The sequence below is a fragment of the Parasteatoda tepidariorum genome, chromosome 7 (assembly GCF_982258835.1).
Source record: "Parasteatoda tepidariorum strain Cologne lab strain chromosome 7, Ptep-v5.0, whole genome shotgun sequence".
Classification (NCBI taxonomy): domain Eukaryota; kingdom Metazoa; phylum Arthropoda; class Arachnida; order Araneae; family Theridiidae; genus Parasteatoda; species Parasteatoda tepidariorum.
In genome coordinates this window covers 32,874,765-32,895,906 of record NC_141761.1, presented here as the reverse complement: position 1 = coordinate 32,895,906, position 21,142 = coordinate 32,874,765, and the positions used below count along the sequence as shown (strand labels likewise).

The following is a 21,142-nucleotide window of genomic DNA, read 5'->3' as shown; positions in this document are numbered from 1 at the left end:
ATAAAAGAAATAAATTATTTCACAAAAGAAATACTAGGTTATTATTAGTAGCCTAGGATTTCTTTTATTACTGTATAATGTAATCCTAGTATTTGTAATCCTAGTAACTACTAATTCATTGTGCAATTTATGTTAATGTTTGTAACAAATAAGGGAAATCTATATTTTTATTTAATTAGAAGCTACGGGTTAGTTTCAAAGGAGGATGGGTACATTGTTGGACAAGCCGTCCTCGGGGACGGGTAAAATTTCCGAGTTTTTTCGAGCCCTGCTCCAGAGGTATTTTCTTTTATAATCTATTATTATGTTTAAGTTTAGTTATGATTTTTCTTGCTTAATAAAAGTTCTGGTTAGTTCAAAGATGACTTTTTCAGTGTGTTTGCTAAGCATTTTCCACAACGCACTAAACTCTGCCAGCAAAAAACAATGAAATATATAAAAATGACATCCGAAACTGACGTGGTCAGGGGGTACCAGTCACAAAAATAGTACAAAACCTTTTCTATCGAAAGCGCAAGACAAAGGTTATCTCTAATACACAGAACATTAATTAAAGGAATAAATCTTATGAGACAAATAAAAGTATATTGCACACACTTTAAGTTTGAGTGTATGTTTCAGTAAAGAAATTAGTTTAAAGAAGTGCGAAAAGTAAATTTTGTGTGATGAAAACACTTAAAGTAACGCATCAAACACGCATATATTCAGAGTGTTCTGAGTACTTTATAGATAGTTTTAGAATTTTGCCAAAAATGAATTTTAAAGAGAAAGAACACAAGCGCAAATTTATATTTAAGCTAGAAATAAGCAAACAAAAAAAAACACTTTCACAAATAAATGATTCACAATGAAAAGGAAATACGTTTGATTGCCGTGAGAAAACAATGCGAAGTTGAAAAGTCATTATTCGAAACGCTTTAATACTTAGACAATTCACAATAATATATTAATGAACGATAATTCTTTAAACACAAAATGAATAGTAAATATCAATCTCTCATTGAAAAAATTTTCTCGATTAAGCGTTTTAAAAGTGTTATTAATTTAATTTGCAAAAACGAATCGTTCAAGCTAATAGAATCAAGGAAAAAAATGAGAATTTAATGGAGAAAAAAAAGTGTTTCACCTTAGTCGAAAGAGGCGGAAACAAGAAAACACAGTATAATTTAAGAACAGTCAGAAAATAACTTTTTTACAATCATTTTGAGTTCCTAATGACGCTTGTTCTTTACGCTTGAAATATTTTGTGAGTTTTCTCAGTTTCTGTTCCTTTTTTTTAAATTCATTTTAGGGATAAAAACCGCTGCAAGACGAAGCTTGAAAATGGCATTAACATTTCCTGCAGCAAGGTGTCAAAGTTAAGTCCCAAGTGAAAAATCCAATTAAAAGTCTCCTTTTTTTTATCCTCTCCAACACAAACTTTTTCGAAATATTTTTATTCTTTAAGTAGGAAGGAAGAATGTAGAGAGTTCGGAATTTGACAACTTCATTCGAAACTGGAGCCTGTAGGTCACGTGATCCGATACCCTACTGTCAGTGGCGAAGGAAATTTCTCGATTTCCTGGAGATAAACGTATTTGATCGAGAATTTGAAACTAAACTAAAGAAAACGAACGTAAGGAAGAAAATAACGCTTTAAACATAATTTAAGATCATTTGATTTGTGTTCCTAATTTATTTTCTCACATACTCATTTAGAAATTTAATTAATTCATCTATCATATCCCAATTGAATAAGAATAAAAAAATTATTCCATCAATTAAAATCCTGTTTTTGGTGAACACTTTATTGGTTAGTCGTTATAGTACTTTAATTCCGTCCCAATGGTGCTGCACAATTATTGACAAAAATCTTTGAAACATCCCTGAGAAAGATCCGAGGATGTTCAATCTAAAATGAATTCCTGTTTTCAATATGAATAGTGGAAAATGTTCCACTTACCTTTAGACCGCCAATTTGATGATTCGTAAACCTTTATTGGTTTTAATTACAAATAGATGAAGATGAATTTACATGAAATGGTAAATGATGATTATAAAGTGATGAAAACATTTAGTTAGGTATTAGCGCTGCATGGCGCGTCTCGAGTTACATTACATCTACTGTTTTTTTAAGTTTTTGAAAAAATAAAAAGTTATTACTTCTGTTGCGCCAGTGGCGCCATCTGGGGATAGTTTTCTGGTATGAAGGGGATGAGGGCTCGTTACATCCTCCCACCTTGAGTTTTGGACGACAAATGTCATGACGAAACTCAATTAGTCAATTCAAGTCTATAAAGTTTTCGACATGGTCGTAAATATGATCCATGCCGAGTTTTTACGCGCACCACTCTTGTTTTTCCATCTTTGCCGGGGTAAAGAGCTTCTATTTTGCCCAAAAGCCAATTGATGCGTTTGTTGTTATCGTCTCCTACGAGAACGATTTCTCCTTCTTTAACTTGAGAGTCTTTCTTTTTACGGGCAAAATCCTTAAGTTGTCCTAAATATTCAATTCGGAAACGTTTTCTTAAGTCCTCTCGAATTTTTTGACGATAGGCAAATCGTTTTTTCATCCTGGTGGCATCAATTAAATCAATATCTGGTACTCCAGATTCTTTAAGTTCGTGTAAAAACATGGCAGGTGTTAATGGTATCATGTCCTCTAGATCTTCTGAGATGTACGTAAGTGGTCTGGAATTTATGATGCTTTCAACATCACAAATTACTGTGTATAGCTCTTCATAGAGAAGGTTTGCTCTTCCAAGGACTTTCCGTAAAATTGATTTTAGCATTCCAATCATTCTTTCAAAAAATCCACCCCACCAGGGTGCAGAGGGAGGATTGAACTTCCAGTGAATCTTTTTTGAAGTAGCAAACTCTTTTAGTTTTTCGAAGTCTACTGATTTCAGATCTGCAGCCGCTCGAGTCAGATTTGTGCCGTTGTCAGAGAAAACCGTTGCGGGTCTTCCTCGTCGTGCTATGAACCTTCTAAATGCCAACAGAAAGCTATCCGTGGAAAGTGAAGTTACTAACTCAACATGAATGGCGCGGAAAACCGCACAGGTGAATAGCACGATCCAACTCTTGCTTCCATCCTTTAAAAAGAGTGGTCCGCACAAATCCACTCCAATGACCTCAAAAATCAATGCTTCTCGTACACGATCTTCAGGTAGAGGACCACTTAGCACTTCTGTAGGACGAGCACTGAATCTTTTGCAAGTGACACATTTTTTAATCACTCGTTGAACAGTTTTTCTGCATCTGAGGATCCAATACTGCTCTCTTAGAACTGACATTACAATTTGAGTTCCGGCATGTTTTAGTTCTTTGTGTTTATCACGTATAAGGCAGTGAGTGACGTTATGGTCAGATGGCAGAACAATAGGATACTTAAATGTTCTCAAATCCTTCCGCATGGCTATTCTTGTTCTGACTCGTATAAGGCCTTCATCATCCGTTATAGTTTGTAATGAAGCATAGCAAGGCTTGGTTTCTTCTGCTAGGCATCTGTTCTGCACGTACTTTAAAATGACCATTTCAGCGTCTTTCATTTCTTCAATAGTCAGCTGTTTTTCGAGGTTTCGTTCATCCGCAGCACTCTTGATGTTTCGATAGAATCTGTAAATCCAAGCAGTTACTCTTATCATTTTTCGATATGATGTTAAAGTATCATATAACAGAATTTGTCCTTTGAATAAATTTGTTGAAGTCACTATCGTTTTTCTTCTTTCAGCGTTGATAATCTGGATCGATAATATCTTTTGGCCAGAGCTGTGGTGGATCTTTCAGAAAAATAGGGCCCTCCCACCATTTAGATTGCTTAAGATGCTCTGCAGAACATCCTCGTGAGGGAAGATCAGCTGGATTAAGAGTTCCAGGAACATAATTCCAGTCTTCTGGCAAACTGAGAGATCTGATTTCTTGGACTCTGTTGTAAACAAAAGGGGCCCAATTTTCATTCCTTTTTATCCAAAAGAGGGCATTTACTGAATCTGACCAGAAAAATGTTGGAATATTTTCAAGTCTTAAGTCTGATTTAACTCCATGTGCCAGTCTAGCTCCAATTGTACAGGATAAAAGTTCAAGTCTGGGTATTGTGACGGGTTTTAGAGGAGCTACTCGAGATCGAGCTTGAATGAGCTGACATGATGTCGAGTCTTCGTTTTGGCTTCTCAGGAATATGCATGTAGCATAAGCTACCTTGCTCGCATCACAAAAAATATGTAAACTTAATTTTCTCGAACCTTCAGGATTGTCCAAGAGACATCTCGGAATCGTTATATCCTTCAATTGACTTAGTTGTTTTTGCCATTTTTCAAACGTTTTTCTAATAGAAGATGGTAATTCTGCATCCCAAGTGCATTTTAGCTTCCAGCACTCCTGAAGCATGATCTTCGGTCTTAATGTTACTGGACACGTGTAACCAATTGGGTCGAATACTTTGTGAACTTCAGACAGAATTTTTCTTTTGGTTAAAGTCTCAGAGGCCTGCGATGTTTCCTTTAAGTCCAAAGTCAATGAATCAGTACTTAACTTCCAAATCAGTCCCAAAACTGGTACTTTTCTTTCTTCTTCAGGGATGGCTACTTCTTGTGAATTTAGGATACTATGCTCCCACCCTCTTAGATCGAATTGAGCTCTCTTCAATATATACTGCGATTCAGTCATAAATTTGTGCAAATGTTCTCTATCTTCAACACTGGTTAAGCAATTATCTACATAAAATGACTCTTCTAATTTAACTGCAGTTTCCAGCATTGATTCTGGCGCTTTCTTCAAATGGTACCGTAGGGTGGCTCCCAACAAATATGGGCTGCAAGTCAACCCAAACACCACTCTTCTATGTTGGTAAATTTTGATCTTCGAAAGGTCTCCATTTTCACTCCATAGAAATCTTAAGAAAGGTCTATCAGCTTCACTCAGTTGGATCTGTAAGAAAGCTTTTCGAATATCTGCAATGACTCCAATCTTATTTAATCTAAATCTGTTGATCACTGAAGGAATGAGCTCCACAAGATTAGGTCCTTTTTCAAGACAATTATTGATAGAGGGGAAATTTTTTACTTTTGTCGAACCATCAAAAACGGGTCTGATCTTGGTAGTAGAATTTTCTTTTATCACAGCTCGGTGTGGCAAAAAATGTTCATTGGTGGCTGTATCGTCTGGGCTAACCTCTTCGATAATTCCCTCTCGTAGCCATTCTTTAAACACCGCTTCATAATCTTCTAATATTTCTGATTTCTTTAGGGACTCAACGCAGTTCTTCAATCTTCTTTCAGCAACACTTCTATAATCAGGCAAAGTAGGGTGATTTAAGATCCATGGAAGGCTCACTTCATATCTCCCATTTTCAAGTACCTTTATGTTGCGATTAAAATGGTCTTCGGTAGCTTTTGCAATTTCTTCTCCTGATTCTTTTTCACCTGGGTCTAATATCCCTAAAATATCTAGTTTCCAGAGATCCGAAATTTTAGCCTGAGCCACATGAAGGGACAAAACTGTGTTGGTACTATTACTGTTTTCGGGATCACGAGTTTTACCCATAAGTGTCCAACCTAATCGCGTTTCGAAAGCAACTAAATTTTCTGAAACCGATTTAATAATACCTGTGAAAAGTTTACCGCAAACGTCGGCTCCGATAAGTAAATCAATTTCTTTAGTTTCCGAATTCACCCCTCCTATGTTTTTATAATCGCAAAATTTAATTCCTAACTTATTCGCTTCTTTTATCCACGAGCCATCTCTTATTTTAGGAATTTCTGTACAAATTTTTTCCTGATCATAAACTTCAAAGTTACAAAAATAATCCCGATTTAAATCACTCAAAAAAATTCTGTATTTATTATGCTGATTAGTTCTTTGTAATCCACCGAAAAGACTATGATTTAAGTTTTCTTGCCCTATTGGTTTGTAACCAATTTTATTTATTGTTTCTTTTAAAAGATACGACTTTTGGGACCCCGTGTCTATCAATCCGCGTATAACTATTTCTTTTTGTCCGTTTATTAAGCGAATTGTTAACGTTTGCATTAATACTTCCGGATTACAAGTTTCATTCGATAAAACCGTACTTTCCACTTGACTATCTGTTTTCTTTTCCGGACACATAAATGTATAATGACGTCTAAAACAAATATCGCATTTTACAAAACTCCTGCATTTTTTAGCCGTATGGCCAAAGCGAAAACAAATAAAGCAACAACCGCTTCTCTTTAAAATATCCCTTTTCCCATTCATTTCTTTCATTTTAAATTCATTACAATCCCATAAATTATGTCTATCGTTACCGCAAGAAATACATTTATTTTTCTTATTACTCGATTCATTCAATAAACCTGACGCCGTTGATATGCGATTCTTATTTTGTTTATTCGAATTCTCGCCTCCACTGCTACGCTTTGAGGAGGGGGAGGGGGAACATTCTGAAACTCGTGTTATAGACGAACTCAAGGCCGTGGCTTTTTCTCGGCTAATTACTTCTGTTTTTAAAATATCGAGGATCTCTGATACTTTCCACTCATCATCATTGCTATATTTTTTGGTTATTTCTAACACTATATCTGAGGGAAGTAATTTAATAAGTATAGGACAGAGTAAAGCCCCGTAATTTTCCTGATTAATTCCCAAAGATTCTAAATTCCTTATTTCAGTTTGACAAGAATCAAAAAGTTTTCTTAATGAAAAAATATCTGTTGATTTTTCTACTGGGGTTAAACTCAATAATTTATTCAAATGAGAGTTAATTATCAACGTTTTCTTGCCAAAGCGTTCTTTTAATGTTTCAATTGCTGATACATAATTATTATTTGTTAAACTGAATCCTTTAATCGCATCTGAAGCCGATCCCACTAAATATGTTTTCAAGTAATTAAACTTTTCAACATTCGACAAACCAGTGTTTTTATCTATGGCAGATTCGAACTGATCGTAAAATCTTTGCCAGTCTGCAGGATCGCCAGAAAATTTCTCTATAGTTAAAAGAGGCAGTTTCACAGAAGAAGTTTCATTTATTCTTATATTAGTGTTTATCTTCGGTTCAGAAATGTTCGAATTTAACTCAGGAGACACTACCGACAGTTTTTCTATTTTTCTGTTTAATCTGCTTTTACTTCGTACAATATTTGTCAAATATTCATCACACTTTATAATTTCTGTATCGATTTCATTTACATCCGTAATACCCTGCTGAATTTCGAGATCAATTTCTTTCAATTGTTCTTGTTTTAATATTAATTCAGACATTAACTCATCCAATTCATCTATTGTAACCTTATCGTCTTGATAAATGTTTTCGATTTTGGTTAATAACTTAGTTGTTAATGACCTTATCGTAGTACGCTTTTGTTTGGATTTCTCCATCTTAATTTATAAGCGAACTATCTATACACTTAAAGTCACTATTCTATGAAACTAAATTTCTAATCGAAAATAAACAAGAAATCTCTTAATGGCGGTCCCTGTTCGGGCGCCAGAAAATGTTCAATCTAAAATGAATTCCTGTTTTCAATATGAATAGTGGAAAATGTTCCACTTACCTTTAGACCGCCAATTTGATGATTCGTAAACCTTTATTGGTTTTAATTACAAATAGATGAAGATGAATTTACATGAAATGGTAAATGATGATTATAAAGTGATGAAAACATTTAGTTAGGTATTAGCGCTGCATGGCGCGTCTCGAGTTACATTACATCTACTGTTTTTTTAAGTTTTTGAAAAAATAAAAAGTTATTACTTCTGTTGCGCCAGTGGCGCCATCTGGGGATAGTTTTCTGGTATGAAGGGGATGAGGGCTCGTTACAGAGGACATGCCATCATAATTTTGATCCCCTGCAGAGGCGATAGCTTTTCCAATTTGGCCACCCAACAAACTACGTGCGAAATCGATCACTTTAAGGTAGAACGGTACAGTTTACGAGTCGATCAATTTACGGTACAGTTTAACGAGGACCGATACCGCGCATCCTTGGTCCCTTCACCTTCTGATCAAAGTGATCACCCACTCTCTCACAAACCAGCGTCTTGACTTCAGTGATCTACTGAGGCACACTCAGTCTACTGTAAGACACATTTGATTGGCTGATGAATTACTGCCCATATCCTCGAGTTTGGGAAAAGATTCTGTTAAGAGATTTCAAATAACCTTTGGTCAGATGTTTTTAAAAATGTGTATGTGGATCGTATGAATCTACTTTTTTTTAACTTTTTAGGAGGAATTGATTTTTAAGCTTAGCTAAAAAGGGGAGATGAATGAGAATTGAGTATGAAAAGGATGAGTAAAAAATTTGTTACGATGCAAGCGAAGTGAATTAGTTGATGAAAATAATAGTAAAAGCAAATATTAAGAAATAGCAAATATCCACTTCCCAAGTAACCCGGAAATATACTTTATATTTTATTTCGATAGCTGGCCCAATTTTTGGATTTACGATTACTAATGCTCAGCTCTGTAGCCTTGTAATTTTGAACCCAATCCAGAAGACAAGGGTACTTCTGGATCGCGTATTGGCAGGATTTTGCCTTCGTGGTGGACTAACTCGCATTTGCGTTACATGGAGAGGGAAATCACGATAACCTCTCACGGTTAGCATGATGGCAAGGGGACTAAAACCCAAGATTCGTTTACCACTGAGGATATTGTACGTCAGCACTGTGGTCGGTGCAAGCCGGGTGCGGAGTTCGTATCAGCCAGCCATCACCGGAATTCGAATCCGGTTCACCTCATTAGATGGCGAACGCTCCATCCCTTGCCATCACAGCTCGGTAAAACTTGTTTTATTTTATTTTAATACCGCCGTTGAACAGCCGACCCAATTTTTGAGTTTATGACAATTAATGTTTATGACAACTCCGTAGTCTTGTAATTTTGAACCCAATCCTGCAGGCAAGGAAACTCCTGGTTCAAGTATTGGGAGAAATTTGACATCGTGGATGACTTTTTGATGCAACAAATCCTCATTTGCGCTGAAAACCACAAGAATCTCCTAAGGGTTAGCCTGACGGCAAGGGGACTCTATTCCATGATCTGCCAACCACTGCGAACCACTATTATTTTATAGAAAATATTTAATTCAGGCTGTAAACCAAGGAGTAGATCCATATTTAAACGCTTAGATGGAAATTTGGTAATTTTTGGTTAGCCGTCGTAAGCGAAAATTCACCAAAACACGCAGACCTACGCCAATCTTTTTTTTTAAATTTTAAAAAATTAAATAACAATTTTTAAAAAATTAATTCCCTGGTGCCTGATTAACCGAAAAGTGCCAGAAATTATTAACACCAATAAATAGTTTTTAAGTTCATCTTTGTTCTTTATATTTTACAGCGCTGCCTATTTTACTATCGATATTACTGTTAAAATATAGAAATTAGTCATTCTTCAGATTAACTTGCTAATGCGCAGATTAACTAGCATGATCCATTAAAAATCCAAAAAAAAAATTTTTTTCCAAATTATTTGGTAATCTTCAAATTACTAGGTAATCTGCGCATCACCTGTTATGTACTCGTTAAAATAAAAATAAGATCTTTTCTACATCAACAACAACTCTAAAATTAATATAAAGTTATTTAATTATTTAAAAATGAAGTTGCTACAATAAAACAATCAGCCTATAAGTTGATAGAATCTACCATGAGTCTCCTCAAAAACTATAATGCAATGAATCAAATGATTTAAAATAGTATCAAAAATAAAGAAATTAACATTATTTATTTTATTTATTTTTCAATATCAAATATTAAAGTAAATAAATATAATCAAACAGTCAATAAATTAGTATGCATGAGAGAAACAAACTTTTGGACTTCAACTATACGGAAATTATTATTGAAGAAAACTCTTGATTCTTCACTTTAGTGATTTATCCCAGTTAATTTACAGATTGACTCGGGAATGCGAATATTAACGTCTTTTGAGCTTCAGAAATAGTATCGCCTTCGTTTGCCTTTCTAGCAACTTATCTTTATTTAATTTTTATTTAAGTTTAAAAATGTGTGAGACTAAATTGTATGAACGTTGCATGATTTATTTAAACATCGTACGATGAACAATTTTGTTTTCGAAATGAACATTTGCTTACCAATACACGTATCTTTACAAATATATAGCTTTGGTTAATCTTTATTAACTTAGTATAGTTTACTTTAAGAAGTTAATTAATCAAAACATATATATTCAGAATATATTTTTACTATAATTTACCTAATTTTCAGGTGACCTTTCAATCAAAAATAAGTTTTAACAAATCATTTATTTTTACCGAATACATTTCTACTGGCGGTAGGAATTTAAAAAATAAGCTCTACATTTCAGTGTAAAACGAAAAACAACGAGAAAAAGAGGCAATAAAAAATCTCTTACTCCCTAAACTCTAAAATTTTTACTCGCAGTTTCTTGAAAATCAGTTTGGTGTAGAAACTTGGCTTGAATTTAAAGCAAAGCATTCTCTTAAGATTTAAGACCTCTTCCTGTTTTTCTCATGTCTCCATCCTTTTATTTATTTACTTTTTTATTATTCATCCTGGTATAATAAGTACTCTTCTAGAAAATACGAGTTTTTGAAAGTAAAGTTTCAAATGTCTAAAAGAGGGGAGCATTTCATTTTGCCTTGTGCTCTTTTGATTTATGCACACTTTCTTGCAAATTTAAACAAAAAAGAAAAGAACGAACATTACTTTGCTTTATTTTATTTCTTTAAAATTGAAAACATTTTTTGTGGAAGCAACTTTTTTTAGGTCGCATTTTTTACGGCTACATAAAATCGATAAAAGGTTGAGTTAAAAAAATATTTCTGTTTATTTCGTTTTATTTTTAATGCAATTTAAATCTATGATAAAAAGAATAATAAATTATTTACTAAAAACGTACACAAAATATTCTAGAACGTAATCTTTACATCGTTTTTAAAGAAGAGAAAATATGTTATTAAAAAAAATTCGTTTATTTGAAATGTCTACTACAACATGATATCGATAGAAAGAAGTTCAATTTTTTTTTCAGTTTATTTAATTTTATTTTCAATGCAGCTTAAATACATGATAAGAAAATTATAAATTAATTACAAAGAAAATAAACAAAACATTCTATAAAGTAATCTTTACATCGTTTTTATGAAAAAATATATCATTAAAAAAAATTTTAATGATTCAAAATTAATTTCATCATTACTTACTACATCACGAAATCGATAAAAAGCGAGTTCAATTTTTCTTCAGTTTATTTCGTGTCATTTTCAATGTAGCTCAGAGATATGATAAAAAAAATTGCTATGCTACACAACACACAACAAAATATTTTATAATATAATCTTGAAATCATTTTTAAACGAAGACAATATGCTATTCAATAAAAAAATCATTTAATGATTAAAAATTAATTTCATCATTACATACTGCAACATGAAATCGATAAAAAGCGAGTTCAATTTTTCTTCAGTTTATTTCGTGTCATTTTCAATGTAGCTAAGAGATATGATAAAAAAAAATTGCTATGCTACACAACACACAACATAATATTTTATAATATAATCTCGAAATCATTTTTAGACGAAGAGAATATGCTATTCAATAAAAAATCGTTTAATGATTCAAAATTAATTTCATCATTATTTACTGCAACATAAAATCGGTAAAAAGCGAGTTCAATTTTTCTTCAGTTTATTTCGTTTCATTTTCAATGTAGCTCAGAGATATGATAAAAAAAATTATTATGCTACGCAAAACACAACAAAATATTCTAAAATATAATCTTGATATAACTTTTAAACGAAGACAATATGATATTCAATAAAAAATCGCTTAATGATTCAAAATTTATTTCATAATTACTTATTAGCACTTTAGTTGAATATATATTTTTTTTCCTTAAACATCTCTGCTAAGTTTACCATTTTTGCTTAAATTAAAATAAATTATTTAATAATAATTTTGTTTGATTTATTATTTTTTGAAATTTTGGGTAGCCGGAAAAGCTAACTTTCTTGTTTAATAACTCTTTCCGCTAGGGAGTGAAACTTTTGCATATTTTGCGATAATTACTTTCACCGGGTAGGCATTTTTTTTTCTCCTTACACAAAGTCAGCCTAGTTATTTTTTCCCCTTCGTTTAATATGAATTATGAAGGATGATTATAAATTCTCTGTCTTTTTAAAGAATAAAGTGCTTTGTTTTATAAATTATGAATAACGAATTCAAAAGCCTCGAACACAATTTTGAAAGATTAGAAGAATTTTAATGAAAGCTCTTTAAAATTCAAAGTAATTTCTAATTTACTTTTATCAGAAAAGGATAACAATAGTATTCGATAATATTATTAATACTTCAATACTTATCATCTTCTGGATTCTCTTTTGAATTTGTGTTTCTTATGGTTTATTGTAAATTTTGTAAATTTCAAGATATTTTTAGCTCACAGTTATGTTCAGCGTACATCTTCAGTTTAATAATATCTACTTTATATATGCATTCGGGTTTTTTTTTCAACCTATTTCTTTCATTTTAATAGTATTAAATAGTTTTAATAATAAGCTATTCCGATTATTTTTTCAACCTGTTTCTTTCAGTTTAATAATATTGAATTTTAATGCAAGCTCATTCAGTTTCGACTCTTTATATTTTTTTATCCTATTTTCTTTCAGTTTAAAATTATTGAATTTCAATATAAGCTTATTCTATTGCGATAGCTATTATTTTTTTAATATATTTCTTTTTGTTTAATAACATCGGATTTTAAATAAATCTTATTCTACTCCTATTCTTATTATTTCTAATGCTAGATCCTTTTGTTTAATGGCAGTAAGTTTTTTATACATTCTGTAAGTTTTTTAAACGTTTCTGTACATTTTTAAACGTAATCCAAAACGTAAAATGTACAAAATGTAAATTTTATGATTTCAATGATATAGAATTAAATATAAGTTCATCTCCCCTCGATATCTATTATTTTTCAACGTATCTGTTTCATATTTCATTTAGAATTTTGATATAAAATCGTTCTGTGCTATTTAATGTTAGCCTTAACTGTAAATGGCTATAAAACTAAGAATCGTAAAAAATTATGGAGAAGAAAAACTCAGTTGATTTATAAATGAATTCAATAAACTAAATTTAGTATTAAATAAATTTAAAAAATGATACTCACAACTTCAATCTCTCATAATATTCACTTTTAGTTCAATTCAAATTATATGCCTCTGAAGATACAAATAGCTGCTTGCATTTTTCATTAAATCTCTGAAATTAATTGAGTAATTAAAAAAATGCGAATTATTACTATGATTGCATACAAGAATAATCTCTTATAATTATTTAATATTTTTATTACTTAGTTTATTAATGATCAATAACATTTCCGACTGTAATATAAATATATTATAACCTCCCGAACTGGACATTGTAGTTTTAATTGTAGGTATCAAAATTTGTAAACTGTTAGAAATTTCTCGGAAAAAATGGTTAAGTAACAATTTTTTTAATTGATATTCAAGCAAAACAATCAAATAACCATAAATAAGACGGTATTCAAACTGCTAACTGTGAGAAAAACCTTTTATTAACTGTTATCACCTAAAACAGTTAAACAACCGGAATTTTATCTCACCAATTTGTAACTCTAAACTATTAGAATACGATACTCTTATTTACACATAGATGGCAGCACCATAAGGGCTCCAATGTCCAGTTAAATTTCATTTGTATGGTTTTGAAACTATGCTAGTTGTAAATGGTTTAAAAAACCGCATAGTTTTGTATTCATGATTAACCATAATCCTAGTTTTTCAAAACTGTAAAGATTAGAAACGTTCTTTACATTAAGCATTACTATTAATTGAATGGACAAACTGCTACTGGTTATTTTACCATAATTTTAGAATAAAAATTCTAATAGTGTACAAAACAATAAATAAAAACGAAAAATAAAATTTTAAAAAATGGAATTTTATTTTTAGTATTTGTTCCGGAAAATATACAGAAGTCCTTAATTCGAATTCGAATTTTTTGCATTTAAAATTATTTATCTTAAAATTATGAGTTTTCTCTAAAATAATCATCATATACCTTGTCTAACACCATACTAAACAAAGCTACGAAATGTAAATTTCGATAGGTTTTCATTGCGGCTTGTCTCCTGCTGCAAACATTTAGTGATAAAAATGGAGATTTTGTTCGAATATATCTATCACCGAGATTAATATTAATGAGTGGGGGAACACCCTCTACTTGTTTTTATATTTAAATAATTACTCACCGTCTCTAATTTTAATTTGCGATCACACAAAAGCGTCAAGATAATTTCACCCAGCCATTATTCATATTTCTGACTCTTCGGAAATTGACTGAAGTATTCGCTGTTGCCAACTCACAAAACGTAATCTCCTCCCAAGATTCTTCGGATATTGAAAATTCTTTTCATTAAAAAAATGATCATCCTTTGACGAAAAATTCCTCAAGATAATTACCCAAAACTCAGTTTTTTTCCCCTCCTTCTCCACCCTCAAACTTAAAAGAGGAAAAGAAAAGTTCGGTTTGATTGGTGTTTTCTCTTTTATTTATTGAGTTATTGTCTTTTCTTTTTTTTTTGGCAACACCGTATTAACATCATTTAAATCTGAATTGCTTCCGTATGTATGGAAGAAACAAGTAATTAATGAGCAAAGGCTTGCAAAAAAAAGCAGTTAATTTAACGTAATTTACTTCTCTGTTTATGCTCCCAGATTTCAGCGTTTAATTCAATGTTCAGACAGGTTATTTTAATTAGAAATTAGTGTAACTACAGAAAAAATGTTGATGTGTCATAACTTGAGGCTTCTTCAACATTCATCTAGAAAAAAAAAACGTAAATATTTACTGAGCGTACATATTTCTGATAGCACTTTGCAATTAAATATTCGTATTTTAATGCGAATTTTTTTTTCTTTATATCTCTTTGAATGTCAGTTTTGCAATTTTGTTAAATTTTTTAAGCTCGTTAATTAACATACTTTAATTTTTAACGTAATGATTATAAATTTTATGTAAATTGCTGTGGGTAAATTGATTTTTAGAATACAAAGCATGGATTAAGAAGTTTTTAAAAAATTTAAATGAAAAAAAGCGTTAATTTAAACTTATTTTAGGAGTTAATTTAAATTTAACTTACATTATAAATATGACATCATTTTTACACGTTCATAATAATTGACAACAAAAAAAAATTTCTTCACTTTGCGTTTTGAAGTTTTTACGGAAGCTTTATTATTTTCTGTTTCTGCGTTGAAAAATTTGATACAAATGTGATGAAAATACAAAAACTTTACTAATATATTTTAACTTCATGGTACACTATTTATTATAATAAAAACGCTTTTGCGATATTGGGTCAATATTGAAATATACTATTTAAATGAATGAACATACAGTCAAAATGTCAATCATGAAAATTTTGGAATAATTTTTAAGGGGATAAGGAAAGAAATTCTCATTCATAAATTTTTGAAACGGTATGTGAGAATATACACTTTTAGGAGCAACCATAATGATATTATGATATTTGAAAAATGAAATTGTCATAAAAATTTTAAATTATCATAAATTTGAAATTATTTAATTCGAAATTATCATAAAAATATTTCAAGTGTAATATTAAAAAAACGTTAAAATGTAGGTTTAAAACCTCCATTTTTTAAAAAATAATATTTTACCAATAGCAGATATTTTAAAGAAATCTCAATCATTGCGCTCTAAGCCCTTCAGGAATTTAAAAGTTTGTAAAATAAAATAAAGAGTCAAAAATTTTATTCACATTTTAAATTTACCAAAACGGAAGAATTGTAAAATTTTGCTCTAATGTCGTCTCAGTGTGAGACAAAATTGGAACATAATTTCAAAGCTACGAATGTTCATCAAAAATAGGAAAAATCCAGAGTAATTTAAAGAAAGACCTCAACAATTACTAAAAATTATGAAATGACGGACTGATTTAATATACTAATGGATTTACTACAGCAAATTTATTCTCAACGTATTCGAACAATGTTAAAATCTACTTTGATCTTATTTCAAAGCAAAATACTATTGGGAAAGTTTTTTCTCGATTCTGAGCCTTCATATGGAAGTGAATCTTTTAAAAGCGATCATAATCGTTTCTTAAGCTTTTATAAGGCAGTGAGAAGTATACTCCTTACTAACTTCATTAATTGTTAAACATCGATGGCAAGCTATTTTTATGCCTATGATTTCTGTGGACATCTGCTGATGTAATAGTAAAGGTTAGCGTAGGGTCAAGAAAAGGCCTCTAGTGGGGAGCAATTTTGTCTTGTTCATTATTTCGGTGGTTATCAATCATTTCTTATTGGGTTAGAGTTTATTTGTAGCTATAAACACAGTATTTATTATTTGGGTTAAGCGCAGAAGTTCAAATTCATAGGTAAAATTTTGAATATCCCACTCGATTCCCCTCCCTAATGGATTTCAAAATCAAATTAGCTTTAGGTAAAAACATAAATTAATTTCTTATTTTAAATCAATCAGAATCCCAAAAATACCTTAAAAATTTTTAGAAAGCATAAATAATCTTACGGCATTTTTTTTTTTTTAATTTTTACAGTAAGTAGTTTCAAAATATAATTATAAAATTTATTTTACGTACAGCAAAACTAATTTATAACAGCAAGACTTATTTAACAACAAGACTAATTATACTTTGATTAATTCATAATGTTCATGTACTTTTGTTTCTTTTAAGTAACCTTATTTGTTGGTCATTGCAGTTATAAAAATTATTTTCGTACTTATTTTACGCTTATATAGCGTACTAAAGATTCATAATCTAACAAACAATAGCGACTTTGTCCAATTATAGCACCGTTCTGTTACGTTTCGAAAAACTCTGCTTTCGAGGTAAAACCCGATATTACCAGGTTTTACCCCCAACCTCTTGGTGTGAGTCTGTTAGGCCCGCAACATTCAGGACTGTTCAAGGATTTTGCACAATCATCAATACAAAATTAATGTCGGACCACTTCCTCAAAGTACAAAAACTAATGGAGTAAGACCGCGTAATTTGACTTTTTCTAGAAAAAAAAATCATTAATAAAATAAGTAGTACATTTATGACTTTTCAGAAATAACATTGAATATTCAGATTAAATCTAACAGATTCTAGGTCGAACAGTTAAGCTTCGAATCTTAACTACAAGGTCTTACCCCACTTTTCCCTACGTATCATTACCGTAGGGCAGGGGTGGCGAACCTTTATACACCAACGTGCCATTTTTTCTAAAAAATTGTTCGATGAGGTCATAGACGTGCCGTCAAATAATTTTGACTTCATGATTATTGGGAAAGTAATACTAAATACTATCAACTCAGAACTCTTTATTTACATTGAAAAATTTTTTTTTTTTTTGCAATGTCTCAGTTATACGCGTAATTCACCTTAAAGTAACATCAGTGTGACTTTTGTTGTTGCAGATTAGATGACAAATAACTTATATTAGGTTGTAAGATGATAGTTTAAGCGGGACTGTTATTTTTTTTGCTAGTTATTTAATGTTAGTTTGTTTTTTATGGTTATTAATTGATTTTTTTAGCATTAATTGTTAATTTTTTTTTAATAATTGTTTATTATTTTGTGTGTTTTTTGTGAATTTTAATTTAATTGTTACATATGTTTCATAGTGTAATAACATTTGTGTAATAACAAATGTGATCGGTGGCGTGCCCGAAATATTGTGTCGGGTGCCATAAATGGCACGTGTGCCATTGGTTCGCCATCCCTGTCGTAGGGTATTTTTTTACTTTTTTTTCAAGGTCTGTGCTCACAAACTATCGTACTTGTTTCTTATTCAACGTTTTTTTTTCCTTAATCGTTAGATTTATTTTTTCCGTTTTGCTTCTTTTTTTCCTTTTTTTTCCTTGTTCTTCTCCTTTTTCTTTTTTTTCTGCATTAATTGATGATTTTGCTTGAATAATTATCATAATTTCGTTAATATTTTGATCTCAGTGAAATGAGTGATTAACTGTATTAAAGATAAATCAAAAAATATTTTCATTCAGAATATCCAGAATGTGCAACACAATATAAAGTATTAATTGAGATTTACTTGTTAACAATACAAAAATTTAACCTTTTATCATATAACAGTTCAAATTGGAAAGAATTTTTAATTCTCTTAAGCCTTTCATATCGATGTAAAATTTTTTTACATTACATTTATTCTTTTTTTTTTCTTTTTTTTTTACATGAAATCAAGCACGAGCTAATAAAATGAAAACCTAAAGAGAGGGAAAGTTTTTTTATAACACTAGATAAATAATCATTACCAAAAAAAGTTTTAAAGAAAACAATTGCAACAAATTTCTCCCAAATAAGAAAAATTACATTTATTCAACGTGAAAAGAGGGTGCGACTATTTGTATTTGATTATTATTTAATTTAGTCAACACTTCTCGGGATCATTTATTTTTATACTCATTTATCATAAAAAAATTGCATTGAGTAAAATTTGGAAGCAATATCCTAAAAGTGATGACAGAAAATAGATTCTGTTTTTATCCTCTTCCTATTTTTAAGATTTCTATTTTAGTGGAAGGATCCCAATATTATGAAAGGTCACGCTCAAGACATAAATAAAAAGGCAGAAATCTTCCAGACTTTTTCAATTCCTAGTGAATTGCGTCCGGCAGATTTTCGCGTCTCGGGATTGAAAATTCCCCAAAATAATCCCGTCCTTTTCTTATAAAGACAAATGATGCCCTTCTTGGATAAGAAGAAGAACCAACAAGAAAAAGTTAAAAGGGAAAAATCTCCCGCATGAAGGATTTTCACTACATCCTATTGGAGAGAAATCATTCAGTTTTTGCCCCCAGAAAGAAGTAAGTTTCCTTTAGTTTAAAATTAAAAGTCCAGCTTTGCACAAATCCAGTACACTTATCATTTTGAATTAGTAAAGAAAGATCGATCCGCTTCAGTATTTTAAAACTAGCTCTTCAGGCTAATTTAAAAGAAAACTGAGAAGACAGGATATTAACATCTAAACTTTTAAATGTAGATACTGAATTTAAGTTGAAATCTAGCTGTGCTACTCTTTTTTAAGAAGAAAATGTTGCTGAATAAAATCTTGTTTATATGCTTATGTAAGTACGAGAAAATATAAAGTGGCAAATGTAGAGTGCAGGAGGAAAATTAAAATTGTAAGTACAGTTTATCATAAACTTAAAATTATTATCATTTAAAATGCAATTTAAAATCAGGCCATGCTAATTTTCTAAGGATAAAGTGTTGCGAATATAAAATCTAGTTTATGCGACGTGGGGAGAACATAATGTGGGTACTAGTGTAGGAAAAAAATTAAAACTAAAATCATAAGTACAATATTGAAAGTTAAGTTTTAAGGTTAAAAAAAATAGATCGTCTTAAATGTGTCAAACGCAGATCTGAATAAATAGAGTACACAAACATTGAGAACAGGGTAATAACAATATTTCAGTATTTCTTATTACTTGAAGACATTTAAGTTGAAATCTCTCAGTGCAAAGCCATGCTGTTGACGTATGCCAGTTTAGGCAGAGAGGGTGCGATTGTACTTGTTTTCCAGTGGCGCCATCCATGGCCCAGAATTCGACTTCTGCCACACCATACGTCACACCCGTTTATAGGGCTGACACATTCATACAACCATTCATTCATCCACAGATCGTAATTTTGACCTGAATCAGAGAACGATCGATCTCCAATCCAGTACCCCCAGAGGTGTTGATTTGTTATGGGAACATGGAGGACTTTTGCGACTCGACGCATTTAACGTGCATCAGTCACTTTGCTACACGGGGAGTCTTCGGCCGGCGGGGTTCCAACCCACGAACTCTCGGACATGGGCCCAGCACCCTACCGACCAGGCTATCCCGGCCCTAGTGCAAAACTATTGTCGAAACATTCCATATACACTTATGATTAAAAGTTATGGGCAAAAACACATTTTTGAGTTCAACTCAAGAAATAGCGAATTATGTAAAGTTATTGAAATAAAGTTATTTTATCTCATCAAAATAGGACAAAAACAGTTATAATAAAAAGTAGTGGCACAAATCCAATGTTAATCATCTGCAAGATAGACAAATTATAATACTTCAAAAGAGCACGATAACAGAGTTGGCCAAAAATGTAATCGATTACATTTTTTGATTACAGTAATCAATTACTTGTAATCATGATTACAATTTTCAAAAATTTTGATTACAGCTGTAATCATGATTACAATATTGATTACAGTAATCAATTACTTGTAATCGTGATTACAAAGTTTGATTACAGCTGTAATCATGATTACATAGTCGATTACAGTAATCAATTACTTGTAATCATGATTACAATTTTCAAAAAATTTTGATTACAGCTGTAATCATGATTACAGTTTTGATTACAGTAATCAATTACTTGTAATCATGATTCCAAGTAATTGCGTTTACAAGTAATCACAACAAAAATGATTACAAGTAATTATGATTACAAGTAATCAAAATATATGATTACATGTAATTTGATTACATGTAATTTGATTACATGTAATCATGATTACATGTAATCTAATTACACGATTACAAGACTATTGTATTCTTATAAATGATTATATTTTACAGTAGATAGTAGAATGTATTTTATAAAGATACATTTTGCACGTATTAACATGTACTGCATTTTGTACGTATTTGTATACGTACAAATGAATGTAACTGAAATGTATGTACATATGATTTTATCTAGTGCATATGTTCAGACATTTTAGTATCACACACATGTACATACACTGTACATGTATACATGTACATTTATACACAATGAATATATGCATTTCATGCAAATATTTGTGTATGTACAATGTATATCTATGTTCATGTACGCATGTATATACAAGTACTTGTGTTTGTACGAACATACATACATTGTCTGTACAATGCATGTCCCATGCATGTATGTGCAATTTATTTATGAACAGTACAATATATGTATGCATGTACAATATAGGTATATCTGTAGGATGTACAATATATGTATGTATGCATGTACATGATATGCATGTCCAGTGTATTTATGTACATGTACATAATATGTTCATGCTCAATGTAAGTATCCAAATATGCATAATACATTTGTGAACTATTGTACGTACATTGGGCGTATTTA

At 31.0% G+C, this 21,142-nt stretch overlaps 2 protein-coding genes across 2 annotated transcripts; both read right to left on the bottom strand.

Moving 5' to 3' along the window:
- Positions 1-2,252: 2,252 nt before the first annotated feature.
- LOC147806987 (uncharacterized) lies at positions 2,253-3,626 on the bottom strand. Its single transcript, XM_087168734.1, has one exon. It carries the CDS (start codon positions 3,624-3,626, stop codon positions 2,253-2,255), a length of 1,374 nt encoding a protein of 457 aa, XP_087024860.1.
- Positions 3,627-3,708: 82 nt separating this feature from the next.
- On the bottom strand, positions 3,709-7,338 carry LOC147806986 (uncharacterized). The gene is made up of 2 exons (XM_087168733.1): positions 6,873-7,338; positions 3,709-5,738 (listed from the first exon to the last, which is right to left on the bottom strand). The coding sequence occupies exons 1-2, from the start codon at positions 7,336-7,338 to the stop codon at positions 3,709-3,711; spliced, it is 2,496 nt and encodes an 831-aa protein (XP_087024859.1).
- Positions 7,339-21,142: the final 13,804 nt, after the last annotated feature.